General features: G+C 42.0%; 1 protein-coding gene across 4 annotated transcripts in view; it reads right to left on the bottom strand.

Moving 5' to 3' along the window:
- LOC130166991 (phospholipid-transporting ATPase ABCA1-like) overlaps positions 1–23,835 on the bottom strand; it is a 41,568-nt gene that overhangs the window by 3,675 nt on the left and 14,058 nt on the right. For 3 of the 4 annotated variants that reach the window (XM_056372880.1, XM_056372879.1, XM_056372881.1), the window contains exons 7-47: positions 22,762–22,953; positions 20,769–20,858; positions 14,635–14,878; positions 14,374–14,513; positions 14,156–14,272; positions 12,730–12,924; positions 10,853–11,061; positions 10,582–10,758; positions 10,260–10,482; positions 9,768–9,989; positions 9,354–9,558; positions 9,109–9,222; positions 8,804–8,978; positions 8,546–8,677; positions 8,312–8,451; positions 8,077–8,214; positions 7,735–7,964; positions 7,335–7,407; positions 6,979–7,181; positions 6,782–6,833; positions 6,513–6,626; positions 6,114–6,262; positions 5,800–5,924; positions 5,302–5,400; positions 4,975–5,164; positions 4,737–4,831; positions 4,605–4,637; positions 4,387–4,492; positions 3,915–3,989; positions 3,116–3,285; positions 2,827–3,004; positions 2,580–2,695; positions 2,345–2,489; positions 2,107–2,230; positions 1,888–2,017; positions 1,543–1,726; positions 1,193–1,299; positions 810–951; positions 457–591; positions 224–327; positions 6–98 (exon numbers count right to left, since the gene is read on the bottom strand). In XM_056372880.1, coding sequence (XP_056228855.1) covers positions 6–98; positions 224–327; positions 457–591; positions 810–951; positions 1,193–1,299; positions 1,543–1,726; positions 1,888–2,017; positions 2,107–2,230; positions 2,345–2,489; positions 2,580–2,695; positions 2,827–3,004; positions 3,116–3,285; positions 3,915–3,989; positions 4,387–4,492; positions 4,605–4,637; positions 4,737–4,831; positions 4,975–5,164; positions 5,302–5,400; positions 5,800–5,924; positions 6,114–6,262; positions 6,513–6,626; positions 6,782–6,833; positions 6,979–7,181; positions 7,335–7,407; positions 7,735–7,964; positions 8,077–8,214; positions 8,312–8,451; positions 8,546–8,677; positions 8,804–8,978; positions 9,109–9,222; positions 9,354–9,558; positions 9,768–9,989; positions 10,260–10,482; positions 10,582–10,758; positions 10,853–11,061; positions 12,730–12,924; positions 14,156–14,272; positions 14,374–14,513; positions 14,635–14,878; positions 20,769–20,858; positions 22,762–22,953 — 5,885 coding nt within the window. The remainder of the gene's footprint in view (positions 1–5; positions 99–223; positions 328–456; positions 592–809; positions 952–1,192; positions 1,300–1,542; positions 1,727–1,887; positions 2,018–2,106; positions 2,231–2,344; positions 2,490–2,579; positions 2,696–2,826; positions 3,005–3,115; positions 3,286–3,914; positions 3,990–4,386; positions 4,493–4,604; positions 4,638–4,736; positions 4,832–4,974; positions 5,165–5,301; positions 5,401–5,799; positions 5,925–6,113; positions 6,263–6,512; positions 6,627–6,781; positions 6,834–6,978; positions 7,182–7,334; positions 7,408–7,734; positions 7,965–8,076; positions 8,215–8,311; positions 8,452–8,545; positions 8,678–8,803; positions 8,979–9,108; positions 9,223–9,353; positions 9,559–9,767; positions 9,990–10,259; positions 10,483–10,581; positions 10,759–10,852; positions 11,062–12,729; positions 12,925–14,155; positions 14,273–14,373; positions 14,514–14,634; positions 14,879–20,768; positions 20,859–22,761; positions 22,954–23,835) is intronic. The other variant, XM_056372882.1, reaches the window with a different exon arrangement.

Raw genomic sequence — 23,835 nt, forward strand, 5'->3', positions numbered from 1 at the left:
CCTACCTGTTTTTGAGGTGCTGTACGCTGCCAAGACAGCGGAACCTGCCATTGACCATGATGGCCATCCTGGTGCAAAGTGCTTCACACTCCTCCATACTGTAAACAATGAGAAATGAGGTAAGTAATGTTGGGAAAAATACATAAACGAAACAAAAAATAGTTCATGGTGTGTTGGTAGACATGGTTAACTGAATGGATGTAGTTCAGATGGCGAGTCTAACCTGTGAGAGGTCAGGACTACAGATCGTCCCTCTTTGATGATGCTGAGGATGGCGTTCCATAAGGCCCGACGTGCTTTAGGGTCCATGCCTGTCGTTGGTTCATCCTGTGAACAGGAAACAACAGATACTCAGCTGGTGCTACAGGATAGCATTGAACAAACAACCTGCTGTCTTTAGGAACCACTGCGGACCTGCTTTATGAAAAATAATTGTTGTTGTTTAGTTTCACTAACCAGAAACACAACAGGTGGTCCTCCTATGAGAGCGATGGCAGTAGACAGTTTCCTCATGTTTCCTCCACTGTAGCTGCCAGCCGACTTGTCCACATATTTGACCAACCCCAGCTTCCGGATGCCCCACTCTGCCACCTAGTGGGCAGGATAAAGATTTCAGTGTCATCCATATAATATATAAATACACATATTTTTCATTAACATAGACTGAAAATGGAAAAACAAGACAACAAAAGTAGAATTGTCCATCTAATAAACATATATAAAAAGATCAGCAAAATAAGACTAACAGAGTAAGTCATAGATAATACAGTAGGTTTATGCATGTGTGTAAGTGTTTGTTTGTTGCTGACCTCGCAGACTTCCTTCTCAGGCACTCCTCTCAGGATGGCGTAGAACTCGAGATGCTCTCTGCCGGTCAGCAGGTCATTGATAGCGTCAAACTGAGGACAGTAGCCCATGTTCTGATGCACTTCATCGATCTCTGTAGTTACACTGGAGTGCGATGAACACAAAGAAGAGCATGATTACATTTTACGGACAGCAAAAATATGTCAATATATTGTTTTTTTTTTCCCTCACAAATCAAAGAAAATCTGCTTGTTATTATCTCATTATTCCTATATCTTCAGTCAGACAGGCTGCATAGGAGATATATATATATATATATATATATATATATTCTATAACAAACGAGCAGATCTATTATTTCTTTTGTGGTAAAACCTGTCCTCACCTTTTACCAGCCAGGTAGGCCTCTCCACTGGTGACCACAGAGTCTCCTGTCAGCATTTTAAAGGTGCTGGTTTTCCCTGCTCCATTCACTCCCAGCAAACCGAAGCACTGCAGGAAAAGAAAGACAATATTAACCTCAACACAAGTGGTTTTAATTTTTACAGGAATGTCTTCACTCAGTCTTACAAATTCATTGCATTAGCTGGTAATCTTTTTAACCCAATTTGAAAATAAACCAGGACATCCTCTAAATAAAACAATTTCAACACTCAAACCCTTGTGTTTTCCTGGTGGTCTAGATTCATGTGTGGCAGGTATTAACAGGTGTAAGATACTGTATCTGTATCGTACCTCTCCGGGGGGGATGCCAACACACAACCGGTCCACTGCTGGCTTCTGTTTACGCTTGTAAATCTTGGTAAGCTGCCTGAGCTCCAGGATGTCTGACTGTCCTCCTCCACTCAGGATCCTCTGTCGCTCTCTGGCCACATCCTCATCTTCTTCTCCAATAGGCTTCAGATGACTGGTGGAAGACCTGGAAGATCACAGGTAGTGGAGTGAGGAGAAGTCATATTTAAGACAGACTCGCCAAGGCAGACCTCATATTAAGTATTTAGTTTTGAGTTCTTAGACAGGAGTGCTGTGCTATGTGGAGAAGGAACTTTTAATGAATATCAAAGCACATGTATCACCCACCTGGCCTTGATGCAGAAGCGGTACTGAATGAGGACGGTGATGCAGAAGAAGACAACGCCCTCTATGGCCATTGCAAACAGGTTTTTTCCCACCATGTCCCAGGCCAGAGGGGAACGGAATCGGTTTTCACCTACGACAGAACCGACATTTCGGCACTTAATACTCATCTTGTCAAAACCAATACAAATACACTTGTTGATAGAGGTCTGTTGTGCTTACCGAATCTTTCCAAAGCATCAGCCATTGCCTGATTCTTCACCATGTCAATCAGTCCTCTGCCCAGACAGAAGTGCGGGAATATGAGGAACACGTTCTTCAGTATGTCGTTGATACCACCGATCTCCTAAAACAGGAGCGGCGTCAACATTCACAGTTAATATTCAATCCGGTTTAATCAGGCTGCACATTTTTGAATCAACAATCAATCAATTGACTGCTCCATTAAGACATTACTCACATTGCTCCCAAACAGCTCCAGTACAAATGTAGAAACGCTGCCATTGATTCCGATCAATATGTTTACGCTGGTCAGAACCACATAGGCCGTGCTGGGGATCTTAAAGAAAAATGAGGCTGGGTACATCAGAGGGGTGATCGACCATCTGGAAGGAGACACAAAGATCACTTTAGGTGAGAAGAGAAAATTATGAAAGAAGGAAAAATAAATCAAAGGGAACTTGAGTCAAACTCACCCGTAGAGCAGCAGCAGCAGAGCCAACACAGGCAGATTGGTGGAGGAGACGTAGGCGTCTTGTTGGAAACACACAAAGATAATGATAACCAATGTGGCCGGGACGATGTAGTTGCACTGCAAGAGAGGAAGAAAAAGAGGCTTCAAGTGAGCTTTAAAAAGACCAAAAAAAAAATGCATTCTGACTTTTCTCTTTCATTTCTCATTCAGTTTGGAGAGGAACCAGTGGCAGAACTGGAGTGTCTTACCATATCCCAGACAAAGTTGGCCAGCCAGTAGAGGAAAGGCTGCACCCCACTGATGAACTGCATGTGTTTCGCCTTGTTCACTCTCTCCTGGATGAGGAAAACCACAAAACTGGCCGGGACAAAGGACATGGCGAAGATCACGCAGATGGACACCAGCACGTCCACTGATGTTGTCATCCTGAGCGAGAGAGAGGAGAGCGAATGAAGAAAGAGAATGAGACGTGGTAAATGTCATAGAAATGAGACAGAAATGAGATTTACAAATGTACCCCCATGTTCTAATACTCACAATGCGACCTGCGACAGCTGCTCCTTGGTGAGGTTGAGCGGATGATTGTAGGCAGTGATGCCAAACTTTGCGGGGTCTTCCCCAGTTGGCAGACTTGCCCGCAGGATGCCGTTGTTCATCACATTGAGGAAAGAGCCGATGCTGTGCCAGCCCTTGTTGTTAAACCAGATCTGAAGAAAAGAGAAGCAGATGTGACATTTTAGTCTCTGTAACCTCAGAGGAAAAAACAGAGCAGCCTGGAAGTAAATTACTAGCTTGGTGAACAGAGGAAAAATTGGAAGATTTTGTCCTTGAAAAGTGGCTCTGTTCCCGCTAAATGATTGAGTCCCCCCATTTCTATGCCTTTCTTTGTTCGGTCTTAATGAGCTTTGTCTATATTCACAGGAATACTGCACATGTACTTAGGTTGTTACTATGGCATCCATCGTTTTATTGTTTGTTTTTATTGTTTTTTAGGTGGGATTTAAAGCAATATACTTATTCTGAAGCATTGAAAAAAGAAATACACGTTGCACAAGTGAGGAATAAAGAGTAAAAAACAAAAAGCATGAAATGTGTCAGCACTGTGGGGCCGAAAGCTATGCAAGTTTTTAATCTGTTAAGTGAAGAAATTAGTTATTACGCAATCAAATTACACAATATGAATAGAATGAGTGATACATTTTGTGTCTACATGGGCGTAACAGCGGCATCGCTGAAGGATTTGTTCAGGGAGGCTTGACAGTAATCTACAGAGCCATGTGACGTTGTATAACCTGTATGAGTGTGTGAGTGTGTGTGTGCAGGTGTCTGTGCTAACCTTGACGTTATTCTTGGTGTCCAGTCCTTGGATAAAACTGGAGAGACTGCGAAAGAAACGATCTGCTGCAGTTCCCTGGAGGATGGGTGAGGCACAGAGAGAAGGCGAGTGGGAGGGAGAGAGAGAGAGAGAGAGAGAGAGAGAGAGAGAGAGAGAGAGAGAGAGAGAGAGAGAGAGAGAGAGAGAGAGAGAGAGAGAGAGAGAGAGAGAGAGAGAGAGAGAGTCTTCTTTAGTCCATGGAAAACTAACACTGTTCAAACCTACAATAACATGAGTCCATCAAATCTAATTTCACTACAGCTATAATTGCAAAAACATAAAAATGTTGAAATGATTCCCTTTATAAAAGAGCTATTGTCTATGACTGAAACTGCAGCAGTAAAATTTAACCAGTTTGCTTTTCCTGAGTAACAGGCTGCTACAGACCAGTTAAGTGTAAGATGTAAAACAGTACTGTAATGAAATCTCTCACCCTCTCCAGGCGGAAGCGTCTCCTTAGCTCCACGATTGCATCGTCAATTTCATCTCTGTTGGACAGAAGCTGAGAATTCCTGGCCCCCAGTGAGAATCCACCGTATCTGTGGAGAGCACCATCATTTTAATATCAGTGAAGGACACAGCTGAGCTGTACTCAGATCAATACTATTGATATACCAGTAAACTGATGATGGAAGATATCTGATAATGTACCTGAACTCGTTGACCCAAATCTTGTTCTTCAGGCTGTAAGAGAAGAAAAAATATTTAACGGTTAGCAATTCCTTGAGTGAGAAATGACACAATGAAGCCAGAATTAACACAAATATTTGAGATCAGCGTTACCTCTTGCCAATAATCTGCGCGTAGGTTTTAACCAGATAATCCGAGATGTTTCTGCCAGTCAAATTCTGAAGAGTGTCTTTGTCACTGATCATCATCTGGACACACAAACAGGCAAAAAACTTGATTAACATTTTTGTGTGTTTAAGAGAATATATTAATTATTTGAATTTTTACTTTTGTAATTTTGTGGATTACTAACACTTTGGTTTTGACTTTATACATGTTTGGTGTCACCAACCTGCGGTGGTGGAAGTCCCCCGGCACCAGCTGGACACTCCGGCAGCATCCTCTTGCGCCCTTCGCAGCTGCACTCACACAGGGGAGACGGATTCTCCATGGTCCAGTTGCCTTTTTCAAACATGTCCTTCACACTTTGAGAAACTTGTGGGATCGACCACTCGTCCTCTACTGCAGTGCAGGACGTGTCCCTGAGTTGACACAAGTTTATATTAAACTTCAAATTACCATTTTATGAGTGTGTGTAGAGTACAATACACTACTACTACTACTATATATATAGATCTACTCTAGATCTATATATTTTTATTTTCTTAACAAAACTCACGGTATGGGCTCTCCTTCCATGCAGCGTGTTCCAAATCCTGGTTTTTCTGTCAGAGCTCCCAGTAGTTTATTGGTGTGAGGATCGTCAGGCATGTCATTACTATGAAGACACAAGAGAACCCATTACATAACACAGAAGGTGTTTATCCTGAGTTTCATAGTTTCTTCACAACTGTTATTGTGAATCCCTGTAAGGATTGTATCCAGTGCAGTTTCAGCACTTTTTCCTGTTACGCCAGTTAGGTAACGTGTGAATGTAAGTACAGTTAGGTAACCTTTTACATATTTTATCAGTTGTGCACTTTTTAGATGCAAACAACACATTTCTTTAGGAAAATGTGCTTGTTCATTTCTTTTTCTTGACAGGACACGAGAAAGACTCGATTGAGGTGAACTGAAGATTAAAGAGTGGTTTGACAGATAACTGGTTAGCTATTGTTTTATTATTAGAATGATAAATGGGTGAAAAGGAGGAAAGACAGAAAGAAAAAGATCTCACCTGATGAAGGTGAACTGCTCTCCATACATGCCGGGATCCAGAGCCAGACTGGGGTACTTTCCAAAGGGAGGAACAATCAGGCTGAACACCAGGGCAATACACACAAACACCGCAGGGAGAACGATCTGAAAAACAGCACCGTCAAGATTTATTACATCGAACGCACATGAAAACTGTCACACCTCAGATTTACTGCTTCATTGTAACATGCAGTTGTTCAGAAAATCTTGCACGAGTGATGCAAGGCAGAGACACCCGTACAGTGGTTTCCTCTATATGTGCAGTGTGCGTATACGAAAATAGCACCGGCGTACCTGAGCAAAGAAGCCTTTCCTGGAGCGCCGAGCGTAGAGAAACCGTTTCCAGAGTAGTGCAACAAACTGCTGTCTCTTCAGACTCCAGCCTTTGACCTGGTACGAACCTTTGCCATCTGTTCCGCTGAGCCAGTCGGTCTCACGGGATTCTGGACACAGACACCACGATACACATGAGCAAACTTGCAACATGATAAGTGTCTGTCCTGATTTTGTCACATTGCTAACAATAACTGTCTGTAAAGGCAACTTTACTGGCACAAAGCAACTCATTTTAACGCTTCACAACATAAATCTAGTTTCCTTAAAAAAAAACAACAAAAAAACAAAACAATATATGAATGGCAGCAACAAGGCTGTTGCTATCATTGCACTGCATGCTGGGTAGTGCAGTTCTACCTGGGTCACCTTCAGAGTCGTTGAAATCGAAATCATCCTCAGTGAACGGCTTCAGGCAGCTCTGGTGGTCTCCAAAGGCGTGACGACGACGAGTCCTGGTTGGTACGACTCCATCTGCAGCCACAGGAGAGTAGACGAATTCATTTAACCCACTGCAGTTTCATGTTTTCTGTTTTGTTTAATGATGATGTCCCACTACAATAACTGTGGTTTTGTCGTTCAGGTGTATAAATATTATCGTGCAAACTGGAAAATCTCATAAATCTCACCTGAAAGCTCAACAGAGTCGACTCCACTGTCCTCGGCCACTTTGAGGAAAATCTGAAGAGATGGAGGACACGAGATTAAAACAGCGGCTAAACTTGAAAAACAGATGGTGACTGATCTTTTAATTTACAGCCAACAATGGAAGGCCAACTGCGGAAGACCAGACAAAAAGCTCAGTCAGCTCTTAAGTGCTCATTACCTCTTCCAGGGTAGTATCAGATATTCCATAGCTGGATATTCCCAGGTCGGTGAGTCTGTCGTCAAGCTCGTGGAAAAGCTCCACAAAAGCTCCATCTTTAGCGGACTGGTAGGGCAAGACATAAGTGAGCTCATGGCCGAGGTCCTCCACCAGGCGAGCCTCTGGGACATGCTTGAATATCACGTTAGAGATGAGGGACACATCTGTAGGACAAGAATGGGCAGGAAGAGCGAGAACTTGATGAGAGGGAATAAAAAACATTGACATCTTACATGTCTTGTAAAGTTAATTCTACTGGAAAAAGAAAAAAAAACCTGTCCTCTGCTATAGGTAGCCAGTTTATTGTCAGTTCTTACCAATAGTGGTGGTTTCACTTTCCGGTTCGCTGCCCAAACCAGCATCTGAACTGCTCTCTGATACACTGTCCTCCTGAACAAAAGACAAAAGGGATAATCAGTTTAGTAACACTAAGTTAAACGTTTGATTGCTTTCTGGTAATAAATTATCCTTTCTATTTTTAACTCTTTGCTAATTAAACTCTCGAGTCTGGCGCGAGAAAAGTCTGTCACAATCTGCATGTGTTTGCTTTTGGGCACAATGTGAAAGAATGAAACGTGATGAACCGAGCGATTAATCAGACAGAAAAAGGAACAAGCTCCTGTATTTTATGTCAGTAACATTACTGGAAATGAGACCATTTATTTTTTATCCTTCTAAAACTAATTTCTAATGTGAATTGTTACATCTCTTTTATACCTTCTCTGTTTTCTTGCTGTAGCAGACGGTGCTGGCAGAATTCCTGCAGGACTGAAGCGTCAGGTCGTAATCTCTCTTGACCAGGGTCAGGTAGTAGCCCGTCCCCAGGTGAGTCTTCAGGAAGAGCGAGGAGCCTACACAGCACAGCTTGCCGTGGGAAATGATGGCGATTCTGTCACCAAGGATGTCAGCCTCATCCATGTGATGAGTGGACAGGATGATGGTGCGGCCTGACGGGAGGGAAAAACACAGTCAGCTCAAGTTGATAGTTTCTGAGTGGTCTTTGACATAATGATACATAAAAATGAAAAAAGTAAATATATCAAGTATAGTAGTATTCACCCTGTCTGTATTTAAGCAGCAGGTCCCAGATTCCCCTGCGTGCATAAGGGTCAACGCCAGCAGTAGGTTCATCCAGGATCACAACCTTTGAGCCCCCAACAAAAGCCAGGGCCACCGACAACTTCCTCTGCATCCCACCTACAAAGACAACAGGGACAAAAAGTTAGAATCACACATTTGAAAATCGCCCTTTACACAGAAATGAAGATACAAAATTTAAAATAATCAAACTGACCGGACAGGGTGCTGGTGCGAGACTGTCGCTTGTGAGGCAGTCCAACATCGTTGACAATCTGCTCCATCTCAGCCTTCACCTTCTCCTCCGGCAGCCCCTTCAGACGGGCGTAGAACCAGATGTGTTCCTCAACCGTCAGCCTGGATTACAGCAAGTCAACAAACCACATGATTACCAGAGCACAAAGAGGCTACACGCATGCTAAGAATTCAGTCCCTGATACTGGATACATACATGCTGAAAAGTACGTTGTGCTGGGGACAGACGCCCAGATTCTGTCGGATGGTGCTCAGTTCAGTGCGGATGTCCTTGCCGAGGATGTAGGCTGTACCAGAGGTGGGTGGGAACAACCCTGTCAGGATTGACCTATTAGAAAACCAGGAAGAGACACAACAGTCAATCACAATCTCAACTGAGTAGATTTCAAATTCCCATAACTCCTCTCTTGGAGCGTTGTAGTTGTACTGTACGATAACGTGTGCATTATCTTACATAGTTGTGGTCTTGCCAGCTCCATTGTGTCCAAGGAAGGAAGTGATCTGTCCTTCATAGAACCTCAGGGACAGTCCGTCTACAGCCAGCTTGTTTCCATGGCTGTAGACCTTCACTAGATTCTCGATGTAGACACCAGGGTCGATGTGGCCCGGTTCCTCCTCAATACACACAGCTGTGGATAAAGTAAAGACAACGACATAAGTAGATGTTTGAAAAGACTTAACCCTTCACATGTGACGATGTTTCAGTAAAGGTTTTGTATCTGAATATTCGTCCATGAAAACAATGATTATGATTTGCACCTTCAGCATTGCCCTTCTTTGACAGAGGGGTGGAGAGGTTCTTGTTCTCTTTCTCCCCACACCAGTACGTCTTAGTGAAAGGGAAATACCAAGGCCTGGGGATCCCATACTGACCTGGAATAGAAAGAATGGTTTTATTCTTATCTTTTTGCCACGTCCACTAAAAAAACCTCAAGAACTCATAATACTAGCAACTGTACATAACTGATTTAGAAACACAATTGTAAACTTCGTCCGTGACTCACCAGGAAACACAGCTTCGATGTACCAGGTCATTATTCCATACAGAACGGCGTCAAACAGCATGAGGCAGATAGAGGTGGTCAGGTTGTAGCTGTCTTCCTCCAGAGGGCTGGCCAGCAGGTTCGACCACTGGATACCCACACCTTGCTCCTCAAACAGGGCAAAGTACTCACAGCCAAACCCAAACGCAACAGGAGACAGCAGACTCTGAGGGAAGAGCAGAGAAACCAGAGTTTAGTGGAGAGAAAAAATAACTCCATAATAACTTAATAACCACAGAATGCATGTAGATTTACAGACATGTGACTTTTTGGGTTTGTCCATCTCAACAAATACTAGAGACTTGCAACTCAGCACAACACTCAACACAAAATGCTGAGTATTCGCATGTGTATTATCAAATTACTTCCACACACCACAACAACTTTTGCTCCAAAGCCGACGTAGTCTTGCCAGGCGACACACAGCACGTAGGGTAGGTAGAGGGTGAAGTAGATGATCCCACCGCAGGCAGCTGCCAAGTTAGCACGCGAGAACAGGGTGCTGATGAGGAAACACTGCATGATGGTTACTACGCCGAATGATCCAAGGAATAGAAACACAACACCCGGGTCACTGTAAGGGAGCAGGTTTCCCATCTGAGAATGGTGGGTGTGGGGTGTGGGGGGGAGAGAAAGAAAAGCAGAGTTAAATTGTTTCCCGGTTACAGCAGTATGATATCACTTGTTTTCCACAAGATGAGGACATTTCTTGACAATGAAGAATTGTAGTCATGGAAAAACAAGAGTGACCATCAGCGATGATCAGTGTGAATATGTCAGTTTTTTCCCCCCTCTAATTTGTTGACATTCCTGTGTGATGATGCCTTTGTGCACATGTATGCGTACTTGTCTAAGTCTAACACCAACCTTCAATAACATCACCAACAAGCCCGCGCTGATCAGCAGTGGGATTAAACTGCTGATGAACCAGCTGAGCCACAGGGTGCCGTTGTTCAGTCCCATGATCCTCATGGTCTCCTTGAGCCGTGCCTCCTTCTCGTACACAACGCCCTTGATGATGATGGCCACTGAGTACATCCATGCCAAGGTCATGAAGAGAGGCATCGAACGACTCATCACCCGAAGGAAGCTGTGAAAAAAAACGTACGAAAAAATGAGCCACACATCCAGTCAAGTACCTGTAGAGGGAAAGATTTTTTTTGTTTTTCCGCCCACACTGTTCACTTACATGTCATCAACGTAACAGGGGTAAGGCATCTGCTGAATGTAGATGCCCGTCTTCTCCTTGGTGCCAGTGATGGCTCTGATGATTCCATGCTCGATGACGTCCTGCAGGTAGGAAAATCCACCCCAGATGTACCGAAGGTCCTCGAAGGGGTCAGCTCTGGGACCAGGATCCCAATACCTACAATGCAAGATGAAGGTTAGAAGTCTCATGACGAAATAAAACTCTGAAAATCTGCAAATGATCACAGATTAAATAATAATTGGACCCTTACCCATCTTTAATCTTGTTCGTCCTCTCCACGTTATCAATGTCCATGCGAATCTTATAGTTGACATTGGGAGGCAGGTCAGTGCTGTTGCTACGGGCGATGTCAGGAAACACGATTCCTGCCCAAAATTTCTGGTTGTCCAGGAGACCCATGGACTTGTTGACCAATCGCTCCTCATTAGCTACTGGCTCCAGCTTGTCCAGGTTCACGCACTGAAGGAGGGAGAGGGGGTTTATGCCATGTGTTGATCCGTTTGATAAGAAAAGAGCATTAGCTGTTGTAAGATGTAAATGTCTAGTTAAAGAAGGATGTAAAAGGAGAACAGACAAGTGGTAGGATGTTTTGCAGAAAAATAATACTACTTAAAATGTTAATGTAAAATGGTCCTAATGGTGTTTTGAAGTTGCTGTTGTTTACAGAGTCATCCGCCTGTAGCTCATTTTGACTGACAGCTCTTTAACGCCTCCAAAACAAACTAATCAACTCTTACACACAGGTCATGAAATTTCCTCCTCAAACAATCACACCCTTTTCCTCACAAATATTGCTCAGAAGTTCTTAATAACTATAAACTTTATACACAAACTCATGTGACTTGGGTAGACAATGAGTAACCATAGCACATTTTGTTCAGCTGATTTGTTGAGACCTCCTACAGATTACCTCTCACATATTTAGCTGACATAAGATGATTTATACCCCATCCCCTCATTCCGAGTGTGTGAGAAGCCACTGAGTTCTGATGGCGTAATGAAAATACTGCATGAGCACTCCTAATGCCTACGGGCGTGACAGTCTTTTACGGTCATGTGAGGCCTTGACATAGTTTTTGGTGTGAAAAATGTCAGTTTATACACATAATATGATCCTCTTAAAAGGGGAGGCACAGTTGGTAGGTCAGTGGGTCGTTTGCAGTGTTGCTAGATGTAAACAAGGTCAAAGAAAATTCAGTGAGTTCAATATTTGTGTGACAAAGATACCTAACTGACCTGAGGTTAGGGTTTAACATTCTCTATTTGTAAATGATTTATTGCATTATTCACAGTGATAAGAGGGAAGAGGACACTGAGGTGAGTTTAATGTCATGAGGTGGCCGCACAAAAAAATCATCTGTTATATTTAGAAGATCATCAGTCTCTTATCAGTTGTCTACGTCATCAGCGTATGGTGTGGAAAACATCATTATTTATTGAAGCAATCTGATTATTAGTATATATATATATATATATATATATATATATATATATATATATATATATATATATATATATATATATATATATATATATATATATTAGAGATACATGATGTTTATTTTATAGACATTTGAGTGAAGAAATTCTCTGACACAGATGAATTAGACAATAATTACCCAATCACTGGGGCATGAACATTGATCAACATTTGGCAGGAGTTTAGGGGTGATTGTTTATTGCTAAAGCTCGGCTCTGGCATACTGACCCAATACACGGAGACAGGGAGCAGTGACACACTCCGCATAGCAATGATTTAACTCGACAAGGGAAGGAAAGGAAAAGAACATTTGATTTCAAGGCTTTTAATAGCTGTGCCAAGATCCTAATGTAGTTCAAAGTGCACTAGGAAACAATGGAAGATACTGGAGGATTTTGTAATGTTCTGACCTAAATGGACAATTGGCATTTAACCTATTTCTCCACGAGGTTTTCTTTGCATCTTGACCTAAATGAAGGATTGATAACAGCTATTTTACAGACTCAACTTAAGACCCATACAAATATGGCCCAACATATATAATACTGTATATTATTACTATTATTATTATTTTTGTCATAATTATTGTTATTATTATTTATTTTGTGTATGCTGTCTTTTTGGTGATGCGTCGCTCACACACTAACCTCCATGAAGCGTGAGATGGTCTGTATGGCCTGGTCGGTTTCGTTGAAGACATCTCTCCAGGTGTAGGTGGACCCTGCGGGTCTTGGGTCCTCTGAGGCCTTGGACAGGAATTCAAACACATCTGACACGTGCCACTCAGTCCCACTGAGCTGGGTGTTTAAGAATGCAGCACTGGCGTTATTCTGGAGCAGGGTCTGCAAAAACAAAACAATGTGATAGATTTATATTGATTATTATGGACAATGTATTCGTGTCTGAGAGTCTACGTGTTATTACACATTGAGATAAAGAAAACCCAAATACCTGAATTTTACAAGAGTTAATTTTATGCTGTCATAAAACTTTAACATCTTTTTTTTAACCCTTTTCCTCCTGCACTGTAAAATGTATGTCAAACAGCAGTGAAAAAGTATGTCTTAAGGCTTGTTTGGTTCTCTGACCCTTATTACTGCTGCACTCTCTTGAGTGTGTTTTTGTGTACCTTTCTGTGTGGCTTGTGACCTATTTTACTATCATTTGAATTTCTAAGGTCCAAGTTCAAGGCTTTTGTCAAAATCATTGACTCTTTTATTGCAGCCATTTCCCTCTTTCCCAGACAGAGAAACCTATTTCCTCTAATCAAACACTATATAAGCCCTGTTATTTTCGAAAACTTGTCATCGGAACAAATTAAAGTGTTAAATTTGAGCTACTGGTTAGAAAATATGACGCACATATGTACTCTACAAAAATACCACCTTTCACCACTAGGTGGAAGCGGTGCATATGCAATTTAGATGAGAAAAGGGAAGAAGAAGTGTGAATTATATGGGACTTTTTCCTTAAGCACATGATTGTAAATGTCTGATCCTGCAAGACAGGCTTCATTTTTACACCCATTAATCACGACAGAACAAATAGTCCTGTGAGCACAAATACCAACACGCTGTGTGCTTCTCCCCGCTTTGATCTGATCATTGAGAACAAATGATTTAAATGAGGCCGAGCCTTGCTTTGCTTCATGTTTTTAGATGGCAGCCAGATCCACATTTTAATACAACATCTATCTAGCTATCTATCTCAACTAATCAAATTTTGTGGTTGACCTAAGCTCTTTGTCCCTTTCATCTGAATTATCTGTCTGTGTACTATTCATTGATTTTTGTCTCTCTCATGTTCACCCTCTTTGCCTCTGTCCTCTTCCTGCATGGTTACAAGCACTTTCATCAGCCTGAGAAGAAGCTAATAAAGCATAAACTCTCTTTGTTATATTCGGGGTAGTCGCTATCGCAACTAAAACTCTGGGGTGGAGACCTCCACAGAAGCTTGAAAACTTGAAAAATAGTCGGAGAAATGCTGTGCTTAAACCCTTTATGTAAACAGGAAGAACGCTGAGAACACAGCTCTGATGTGTGTACGTGAAGAATGTCAGTGCATCCCACTCACCCTAACCAGGTCCATTTCCTCGCTATTCTCCATGAAGTTCCAAACTTTGGGCCTCATCTCCTCCCACATCCCTCCAAGGTCCCTCAGAACGCCGAGCTCCTGGAAGGTCTTATTAACCTGCAGCGAACACACACACACACACACACATCCTTAGTCATTTAATTCATTGTAAATGATTGTTCTGATAGGCTTTTAGACATGAGAGGGGCCTGTTGTACCTCGTGGATGATCCTCTGTGTTGCAGGAGTATCTGGGGTGTACAGGATCTTCCCCATGAGCAGTGGCTTCAGAGCTCTCCAGATCATCCTGGAAATGGGGCTGGACTCCAGGCTCCGCATCATGTTGTTACAATAAGGGGCTGGGAAACAAAGACAAAGACATTTTGAGTCTTTTGATTTGGACTTGTTAAGGACTCTGATCTCTGACAAAAGTGAACAAAAGAAAAGGTCCTTTAGAGTCGATCTGCCCTAGACACTTACTTGAGGAGTTGTCGTAAGCAGAGAGGGGTTCACTGTCACTGTCGTTACCATGGTTTCCAAACAGGGCCTTGTAGTTGTTGTCTTCATACCAGTTAAGAGACTTAATTTTGAGGCCACCTCCCTCAGGGTGTCCGCAGACGATACGTGAAACGGCCTGGTACATCTGGTTTGGAGAGCCTGTGGCATTTGCAGTTAGATACAGGATCTCCTTTCGCATATCCTTCCAACTCTTCATACTGGCAAGCTGGTGGAGACACACACACACACACACACACACACACACACACACACACAGAAATATTGGCATGAAGATCTTTGGTAGATAGCCAGAAGTGTATCAGACACAACTCCCAGACCCAGAAACATACACACAAACATTCAAAACTGGTAATCTTCACCAAAACAAAAAAAATTACAGTGTCTCACATACAGATGTGAGTGTTGATGTCGCCTTCCAACGCACACAGTAATGCTTTTTTAATGCTACATTGTCATGCTTCAAGGTGATTTAAAGTACATGGAAATGAACACTACAGGAAAAATCTGTAGAAAAATAATTTTAGTCTGGGAATTATATCCATGCCTGTGAAATTAGTCCTACATGACATCAGCTTCCAGCAGCAGATCAAAGACTCTAAGTACTGTTGATGAGTTTCCTGAATGTACTGTATGCCATATCTCCTTCGTGTCACCACATCTGTGTTCAAACCTGCTCTGTACATGTCTCATATACTGTAACTCACAGTATGAGAAGTGAAAATAATATGTCTGCATCAACATGAGAGACTATCATCTGTCACAACAGAGGCAGCGTGTATGTGTCTGCTCACATGTACATGTATGTGTGTCTGCGTGTGTGTGCAGATGTAGTTATCAAAGGTTATCATCTGTGCCATGAGTGGTGGTATTCTAGACATGGAAGTCAAGTGTCGCACTATGGGGTGGAGACAGTTGGCACTTAGCTGTCTGCCTTACTAAGATAAATTTGACTGCTGTTCCCAGTCCTGTGCACGCCTGCATGTGTGTGTGAGTGTGTGTGTGTGTGAATGTGGATTTGCATTTCTATCTAGAGGAAAAGTCAGATAACATGTACCAGGTTGTGTTACTAACATGTTATTGCACTGTTACTTATATAATTAAAGCAACTATGATGACGTATGTTCATCTAGTTTCTTAAAGTAAGTAAGTAGATTGTATTTGCTGGTGTTACGAGGTTCACGCAGAATTAATCACACAGTGGTAGAAGCAGTAGTCTTCAGTGCTGCCTCACGTGTTCATGCACTTTTTGGAGGAAATAATTTTGTCATTACAGAGAAACACACATATTTTTCTCCTGTTTTTTTCCATCTGTTCACATTTCCCTTATGAAGTTTAAATCAGGTGAAGGAAACTGAGCTAAAAGTGTGTGGGGAAACTGCATAATACCTGGAAGCACAAACCTAAACATACAATTCTGCTGCCTTTGATTGTCATAAATAAACAACAAAATAACTCTGTCGCATTCCTCTTGTCCCCCAGAGAATTTTTGATATCATATCAACAGTCATATGCAGTGTTACATCATTCCTGCGGGAGCAGCGAGTTCATTTTGGTTCACACAGAGGTTACTACAGGTCACCACAGGATACAAGTCATCACAAATTCCCCGTTTAAGTCTACAAACTGGTCAACTGCACACGCAATTATGTCACCAACCCGTGATAGGGAAGGAATGAAAGGAGGGGGTTTATGTTTTTCGTGCAAGAGAAACAAAGAAAGGGCAGAGGAAGAGGGGAGCTTTTGTTTCCTGCGCGTGAACCAGAGGAGGGTACTTGGGCTTATGGTAAGCTCGGGCTCTGTGCGTGAAGGATGGAGGCTGACCAAATCAGACTTTTCCTGAGGTGAAAATGTGAGAAGGGCAAAGACAGGTGACAAAAAATGAGAGAGAGAAAAAAGGAAGAAAGGAAGAAAGAAACAAAGAAACAAAGACAGAAAGAAAGAAACAAAGAAAGAAGAGTGGAGAGGGGGGGGTGAGTGCAGATGGCAGGAATGGAAGGTGCGAGAACAAAGAGAGGTTACTGACGGTCATTCTCCTAATAGGCACCTCCGCAGGCTCCTCAAGTAGAGCGCTGTTACACTGACAATTGTTACTGACTACACACTCACTGCTATACAAACACACATGCACACACCAACACACAAACTGGTGGGATGAGGCACAAACGCACGGAACATCCTGACACACCAATGCGTGGCTGTTTCATAACAAATAACACTTTTCTCTGTCGACTCTGCGTTACTTCACAACACCTGTTGTTCAGTCAACAGCACGTAATTCCTATTCTGCCTGTCAACACGATATTCAACACTGTTCTCCAACAAAGAGAAAGTGAGACAGAGAACTGCTGCGTCTCAGATCACACACGCACACACAGATCGTTCTGTATGTGGTTGCTTTGCAGCTGAGCCTTCAGCCACATCAAACTGTCACATGCTTTTCTGCTTGTTCACACACAAAAAAAACAGGTGTGATAAAGATGTGCATGCGTGTGTGTTGGACTTGGTGCATATCTGGGTCTGTGTGTAGGTGGTTTTCTTATGTGGCTGGCTGTCTGTATGTATTTATGCATTAAAAAGGTCACGGGTGGTGCATGTGCACATATGTGTGTTACATGTGTACTTGTAAATATGCGCCTTCATCTGTTCGTTACCAGAGGCTACAGTAGCTGCAAAAACACAGCAATGACTGACAGAAACCTCAGCCTCCTCCTCCTTTTTTGCTCCTTTTCCAGTGTCAAACGCTCACACATGCAGAGACCAATATCCGACCAAATCTACGACTCTGCCATCCAAAACTTCTTATGCGTGCATGCACTCGCCTGTGCTGAGAACACTTTTGTGTGACTGAATATATGTGTCATTTCCCTCGAGGGAAGATGGCCAAGTTAACTTGGGTGACTAGGTGAGTAATACACACACACACACACACACACACACACACACACACAAGGCAGGCAAGCAGCAGAAGAGGATCGTCCCAGAGTAACCTCAATGTGGAGCCTGTACGAGGTTACTATAGTTCAAATTTCCACTCCTGCACACAGTTATTTAGACCAGAGCAGCTCAGGGACCAATCGTAAATTGATTAACATGAAATAAAATATTTTAACCACATCCAAACTAGCTTGTGACGTGAATATTATTAGGTATTACAGTGGAATTAGTTTGTCTTGAGGTTATTAGAGGTCACTTCTGCTCCCTCTGACAATCTTTAGAATGAATCATATGAAGATAAATCAATGAGGTTAAAACTAACATATTTTTGCAGCACGTTCTTGTAAACTCTAAACGGTAAGAGGTTGAGTTGAATTTAGAGACTCTCTGATCAATCTTCCATCCAGATATCAGGTTGTAGATTTCTCCATGATGACAGCGATCAGGCTTTGGAACGTAGAGGTTACTCGAGTTTATTCACTCCCTACTGCTTTGCTAAGCAACCGCTTAAGCTACTTAAGGCAAACAATACAAAGAAGATAAATGTCACTAATGTTTTCGAGAAGCATGTTGATTAAAATCACAATAAATTATTCAAAAAAGTAAGCATTTGCCAGGCTTGCCTGGAGAGGAAATTAATGACCTCTTTTTCCTTAATTATCACCCAACATAATGAAAGTCTTTGGTATAAGGTGCTGTAATAGGTTGGGAATGAGTGGGAGTGAGTGCAGATTATTAGAGTTCAAATCTCTGCACCGCCGGCCTCCTGAGCGAAACAGAATAATCTGCTTACAAACAGAGAAAAAGGTTAGGAGGAATACTGCAACTAATTAGGATTTAACAACAGTAAATTTAGAGGATCCAGGTTGAACGCTATTGATGGGCTTTAATTGAGAAATTAGTGAAGGATATTCTATTGGTCACAATTTATTCTGGTTATGAAGATTATGTAAATTTGTAAGATTTAAATCATTTTCCATGTGGCACTCCCGTTCATTTCTACACAGTGCCAGGCTCGCACCTTCTTCTTATCAGCTTGCAAATCTTGGGGTAAACAGTATGCAGAATGGATGGCTATAAACTTTGTCTGATAACAGTGACTAAGATTTTGCTGCATTTTTTACAGCACAATTTTTCCCTTCAGTTAAAATATGGTGCTGCAACATCCATTGTCACTGTGTTATTCAGTATTGAGTATATTCTTCTTATATATTTCTATATATTTTCTTAGAGCAAGGGAGAAAATTTGTCACTTTTTCAAGTGCAATTAAACTTGTTTCAGACTCTTTTCAAGATATTCAGAGAAATTCCTGAAACAAGTTTAAATGCAGAGAAACCAAGATTTATTTCTACATGTTCATTCCACTGGCAGAATATTCATGTGGTTTGTCACATGGCCTACAATGTGAAAACGAGCTTTTTCTTTCCTCCTGAAAAGACATTTTGAAAATACATTATGGCCGCAGTTCTTTTGGCCTTTCAACAGTGATAAGCCCTGGATTGAAACACAGGCAGATGATTACGAATTAAGAGTTTACATGAGTACATTTCTCCATTCTGCCAGCCTCATAGCTCGTCCACCAAACACACAAGCAAACACACATAATCCGCTTCAAACACAGTAATACACACTGGAGACTATGTCACAGTGTGTTGACATGTCATACCTGATGTGCCACTGGCCTAAAATAAGCACAAAGTCTCCACAGGAGTATAAAAGATCAATAAGAGTTGGTTCAGAAACAAACAAAAAACATGTCGAAACTCAGAATGTTGTGCAAGGATGACATTGCGTTAACATTCTTCCACTTCTGTCTTTTGTATATCCCGAGTTCATCTTTGTAAATCATTGGCCGCTCACACAGAGCCAAGCAAAAAGGAATGTGATATAGTGGAAAGAGGATAAGTAGGACTGATGTAGGCTGCAACATTAGTGGGTGAAGACATAAGAAAGGATCAGCTCACTGGTTTTCTTACACCAACTTAGACAAAAAATGCTATCAAAGCTGCAAACATTCTCTCTCACACACACACACACACACACACACACACACACACACACACACACACACACACACACACACACACACACACACACACACACACACACACACACACACACACACACACATCCAGCTGGGATTTTATGTTTTGCTAACTCAGCAGAACAGGAGCCTGAGAGAAGAAGGGGGCTATGTGTGTTTGTGTGTGTGTGTGTGTGTGTGTGTGTGTGTGTGTGTGTGTGTGTGTGTGTGAGAGAGAAAGAGTTTGTGTGCACCACCAACTGCTGCTTTTCTCCCACTACATTCCTTTAGCTCAGACTGGGTTACATTAGCTTTGGCCAGGCATGGGTGTGTGTGTGTGTAGGAGAATGTGCCTGCATGAGATCCTATGTCCTGTGTGTGTTTATGTGTGTGTGAGACAGTTAAGACAGTGCACCTAGTTGTTGGCTCAGTAAGGCTTTTGTGCCACTATCTACAGGGGAATTTCACACAGCCTGTTTGTTCTTTTCTGACCTTGAGAAAATGTTTTTTTTTTTTTTGCAGAACTGTAATTTCTTATCTGTCATCTCTGTGTTAGAAAAGTAATCTGAGGTGGAAACCGGCTTCAAAAAGGGGGGTGGCATACATAGAAAATCAAAGCACTCTGTCACTGTGGTAGAAGAAAGTTAAAAAGGCCTGAATGTCGACAAACAAGACCAATATCGACACGAAACAGCTGGCCGACCTTAAGGAGGACCATTGGGGAGTTGATGTGCGTCAGTCATGTTTTAAGTCATGCGACAATGTTCATAAAAGCTTGGCTGAACATCGCTTTTTCTATTACCATGAAGCAGTGTGCCTTGACTTGCTAGGGATCTTCCTTTTCATTTCTTTTTTGACAATATTAAAAACTATTTTATTGTAATATTGTCAATATGGCCATGACCCTAACTCCCCCAACTTGCATTACTACACAATGACCTGTGTCTACAATAAATGAAACAACTTCACCATGAGCTGATTCTTGGTAAGAATTGATTTTATTCACAAACATTACTACTGAAGATTGAACTTTGGAAACAAATACTTCAGTAGTCCTGTTTTTATGTGTGGGTAGTGTGATCTGTGATGTGTGTGTGTGTGTGTGTGTGTGTGTGTGTGTGTGTGTGGTTTATCTACCTCCACGGCCAGAGCTCCCAGGCTCTCCAGAAGATTGTCGGTTGCAGCTGAGACCTCCTGAACGACTTTGGGGTCTGACCTCACATCCTTCTGTTGGAGAGAAAACGCAATTAGGACAAATCAAATCTCAAATTCACAAAAATATAAATGTAACTTGTGTTGAAAATCATGTGTTTTGTGTAAACTTTTACTTTTCGTTATGTGCCTTTTGTCTTCATCTTTAACTTTCTTTTTTTTTTTTAGGTTTATTATTATAATTTCTTTATAATTTCTTATTATCGGGGGGGGTAAAGGAGAGGTGGGAGAGAAAGCAGAAGAACAACATTTGGGTCGCAGGTCAGGGAAGAGGGGAGGCGAGAAAGAACAACAGGTCAGTGTGGCTTTGACCTCCTGTGTTCCTGTCTGTCAAACTGCTATGTGTGTGTGTGTGTGTGTGTGTGTGTGTGTGTGTGTGTGTGTGTGTGTGTGTGTGTGTGTGTGTGTGTGTGTGTGTGTGTATTCTCATCTATCACACTAAGCTGTCAGCTGCTGGAACGTCTGACACTTGATAAAGCACAGGCGTCGCTGAAGACAGAGCAGCAGTCTAGGCAGAGAGAAAGATACTGTAGCTTGTTCTGTAGTATCTTCTCTCTCATTTGTTCATTGGTTACTGGTTTTAATGTTGTGGCTGTTCGGCTTACATACACCCATACAGAGTGTAACTAATGGGAGAAAGCTGAATTATGCAAGAGTTCCTGACCTCACTATTTACTTGATTTTGATACTTCTAGAAAGGAATTTCCATTCTTGCATCAAAGTTTGGTCACAGAAGAAGAACAAGATGTGATTTTTGCGGGTGAATCAGATCCACAATGAGCCAGAAACTGATTTCATTCTCATACCAAGAGATGGGAGTAAAGCCTTTCTAATCTCTTTAACAGCACAGCAAGCATCTGCGTTATTAAGCTCTGCTGACTTTGTGATCATTTTTCAAAGACATTCTCCGTGTCTATTCCTTTGTCTGTTTCTCCCTCTAAAGATCAGTGCTACAGAACATAGTGTTTTTTTTTCACCTCTTGCCATCCTGCTCACCATCGTGACTCACATGTAGGTCATGGGTTTTATGGGAAGGGGGCAGGCTGTTGTGGAAGATACGGGCAGAGGAGAGGTGACAACGGAGAGTAAAGGGAGGAAAGAGGACGGGAGGAGGAGTGAAAACGAGAACAGAAAACAAGTGGATACGGAAAACAACAAGTTTTGTAGTAACCAGAAAAGACAAGGGATCAGGGGATTTACTTTAAATGGATGAATAGAGCTGCCAGAGTTATACAAACAGTGATTCCTCCTGTCACATCATATTGGTGTCACAGTCATTGGCTCCACTTTAGCAGTCACAGTACAATGATCTCAAAAGGCTATTACAACCAGTCTCTGAAGTGTAGGAACAACCATCTACCATCCGGATGTGTGTTTGCCTTTTCTCTTGTGTATCTTTGTGTGTGTGCCCTTGTTCATCATCTCCCAACTCATATTCTGTAAACACCCATCTTGCTGATAGGAAAACAGTGCTTAGAGCAAATAAAATAGCAAGGCCTTGACTTGTTAAGACAGAAGAAACACGCTGTTGTTTCCAAGTAATAATATGACTCCCAGTTGACTGAAAAGTATTGCATTTTCTTAGGATATCTAATATTGACTTCCTGGCAAAGACACCCTAATTTTACTTATGCTGGAGGAAACCCAATTATCTAGTGGTGAAGCAACACGGGTCAGTGATGAAACAATGAATTTTCCAGTTCAAATGGGAAGGGAGTGTCGTCCTTGTTTGGACAAGATACAATGTCCTGGTGAGATCTAGGTTTGGTCTGATTGCTCATGATGCTTCTCATTTTTTTGTTATAAATCTAAAGGATTTACACTTTCATACAAAAAAATCGAACCCTGGCAGTTACTAAACATGTGACCATCACACTCACCAATGGGCCTACATGTGTGCCTCAACAGATGCACTCACCCGAATGGGTTTGAGGAAGTCCAAGTTGGACAGGAAGTGGCTCTGGGCTTTGTCAAGCCAGTCACTGGAGGACTTGCAGATAATTTCTTGAGTCATACGGGACACGTTGTGGTCAGCAATGTGGACAAACTCCTCCAGCGGCGTGGTGTTACAGAGGTCTCTGAGATGGAAGCCAAAACCTTTAGTCAGCACCTGGACAAAGAGAAAAAAAAGAGCATGGCGTGTGTTAGAGACTGTGAAAGGACACAGGAGGAGATATAAATATCCTGATCTAGTTTTTGTTCAAATTTTAACTTGACAACATAGTGGCACAAGGGGCTGCTCTTCAAGTTGAATTTATTGTATGTTCATTCTTCATATACTGAAATATACCACAAACAACAAAGAAGTCAAGCAGCCTGCCAATGAATATTTAGAGATGAGCCTGTCAATCATTTCTATGTCCCCTTCACGAGCATAAAAATGACCTAAAGCAAATGCAAAGATTTATAGAGAAGAATATTTTAACTTGAGTCAAAATGCCTTTACAAGTTCTGTTGCATAAATATGCTGTTGAGCAAGACTATTGGTGTTTCAACACAGAGTTCCTTTGGTGGTTGTTCTTGACTCTAAAGATCGTTATGTATCAGTTACATTCCTAAAATCTGACCATGAGAATTAAACAGTGACGCTCAGTGAAAGATATTAACCAGAGCAACTACAAGGGGAAGCAATGTTATGAATGTCAATGCTGGAGCATACCAAGGATATCTTCACTAAAGCTTTCTGACAATTTGTAATCCAAATAAAGCTCCACTCCAAGAGACTCGTCTGACGATAAAAAAAAGGCCATATTGTTTTTCTTTTTCTGATAAAATTGTCATTTAAAACTGGTTCTCTGCCCTCCTTTTAAAAAACGGGTTATTTGAAAGAGCAAACAGCTGAGCCCATGTGGGCTGAGTTACAAATGTCCTTTTTCTGGGACATCAAGGACTGGACAGAGGCTTTGTTTTCTCTGACAGAGTCAAGATGTTCGTATATGTGTGTGTGTGTGTGTGTGTGTGTGTGTGTGTGTGTGTGTGTGTGTGTGTGTGT

The sequence above is a fragment of the Seriola aureovittata genome, chromosome 3 (assembly GCF_021018895.1).
Source record: "Seriola aureovittata isolate HTS-2021-v1 ecotype China chromosome 3, ASM2101889v1, whole genome shotgun sequence".
NCBI classification, from domain to species: domain Eukaryota; kingdom Metazoa; phylum Chordata; class Actinopteri; order Carangiformes; family Carangidae; genus Seriola; species Seriola aureovittata.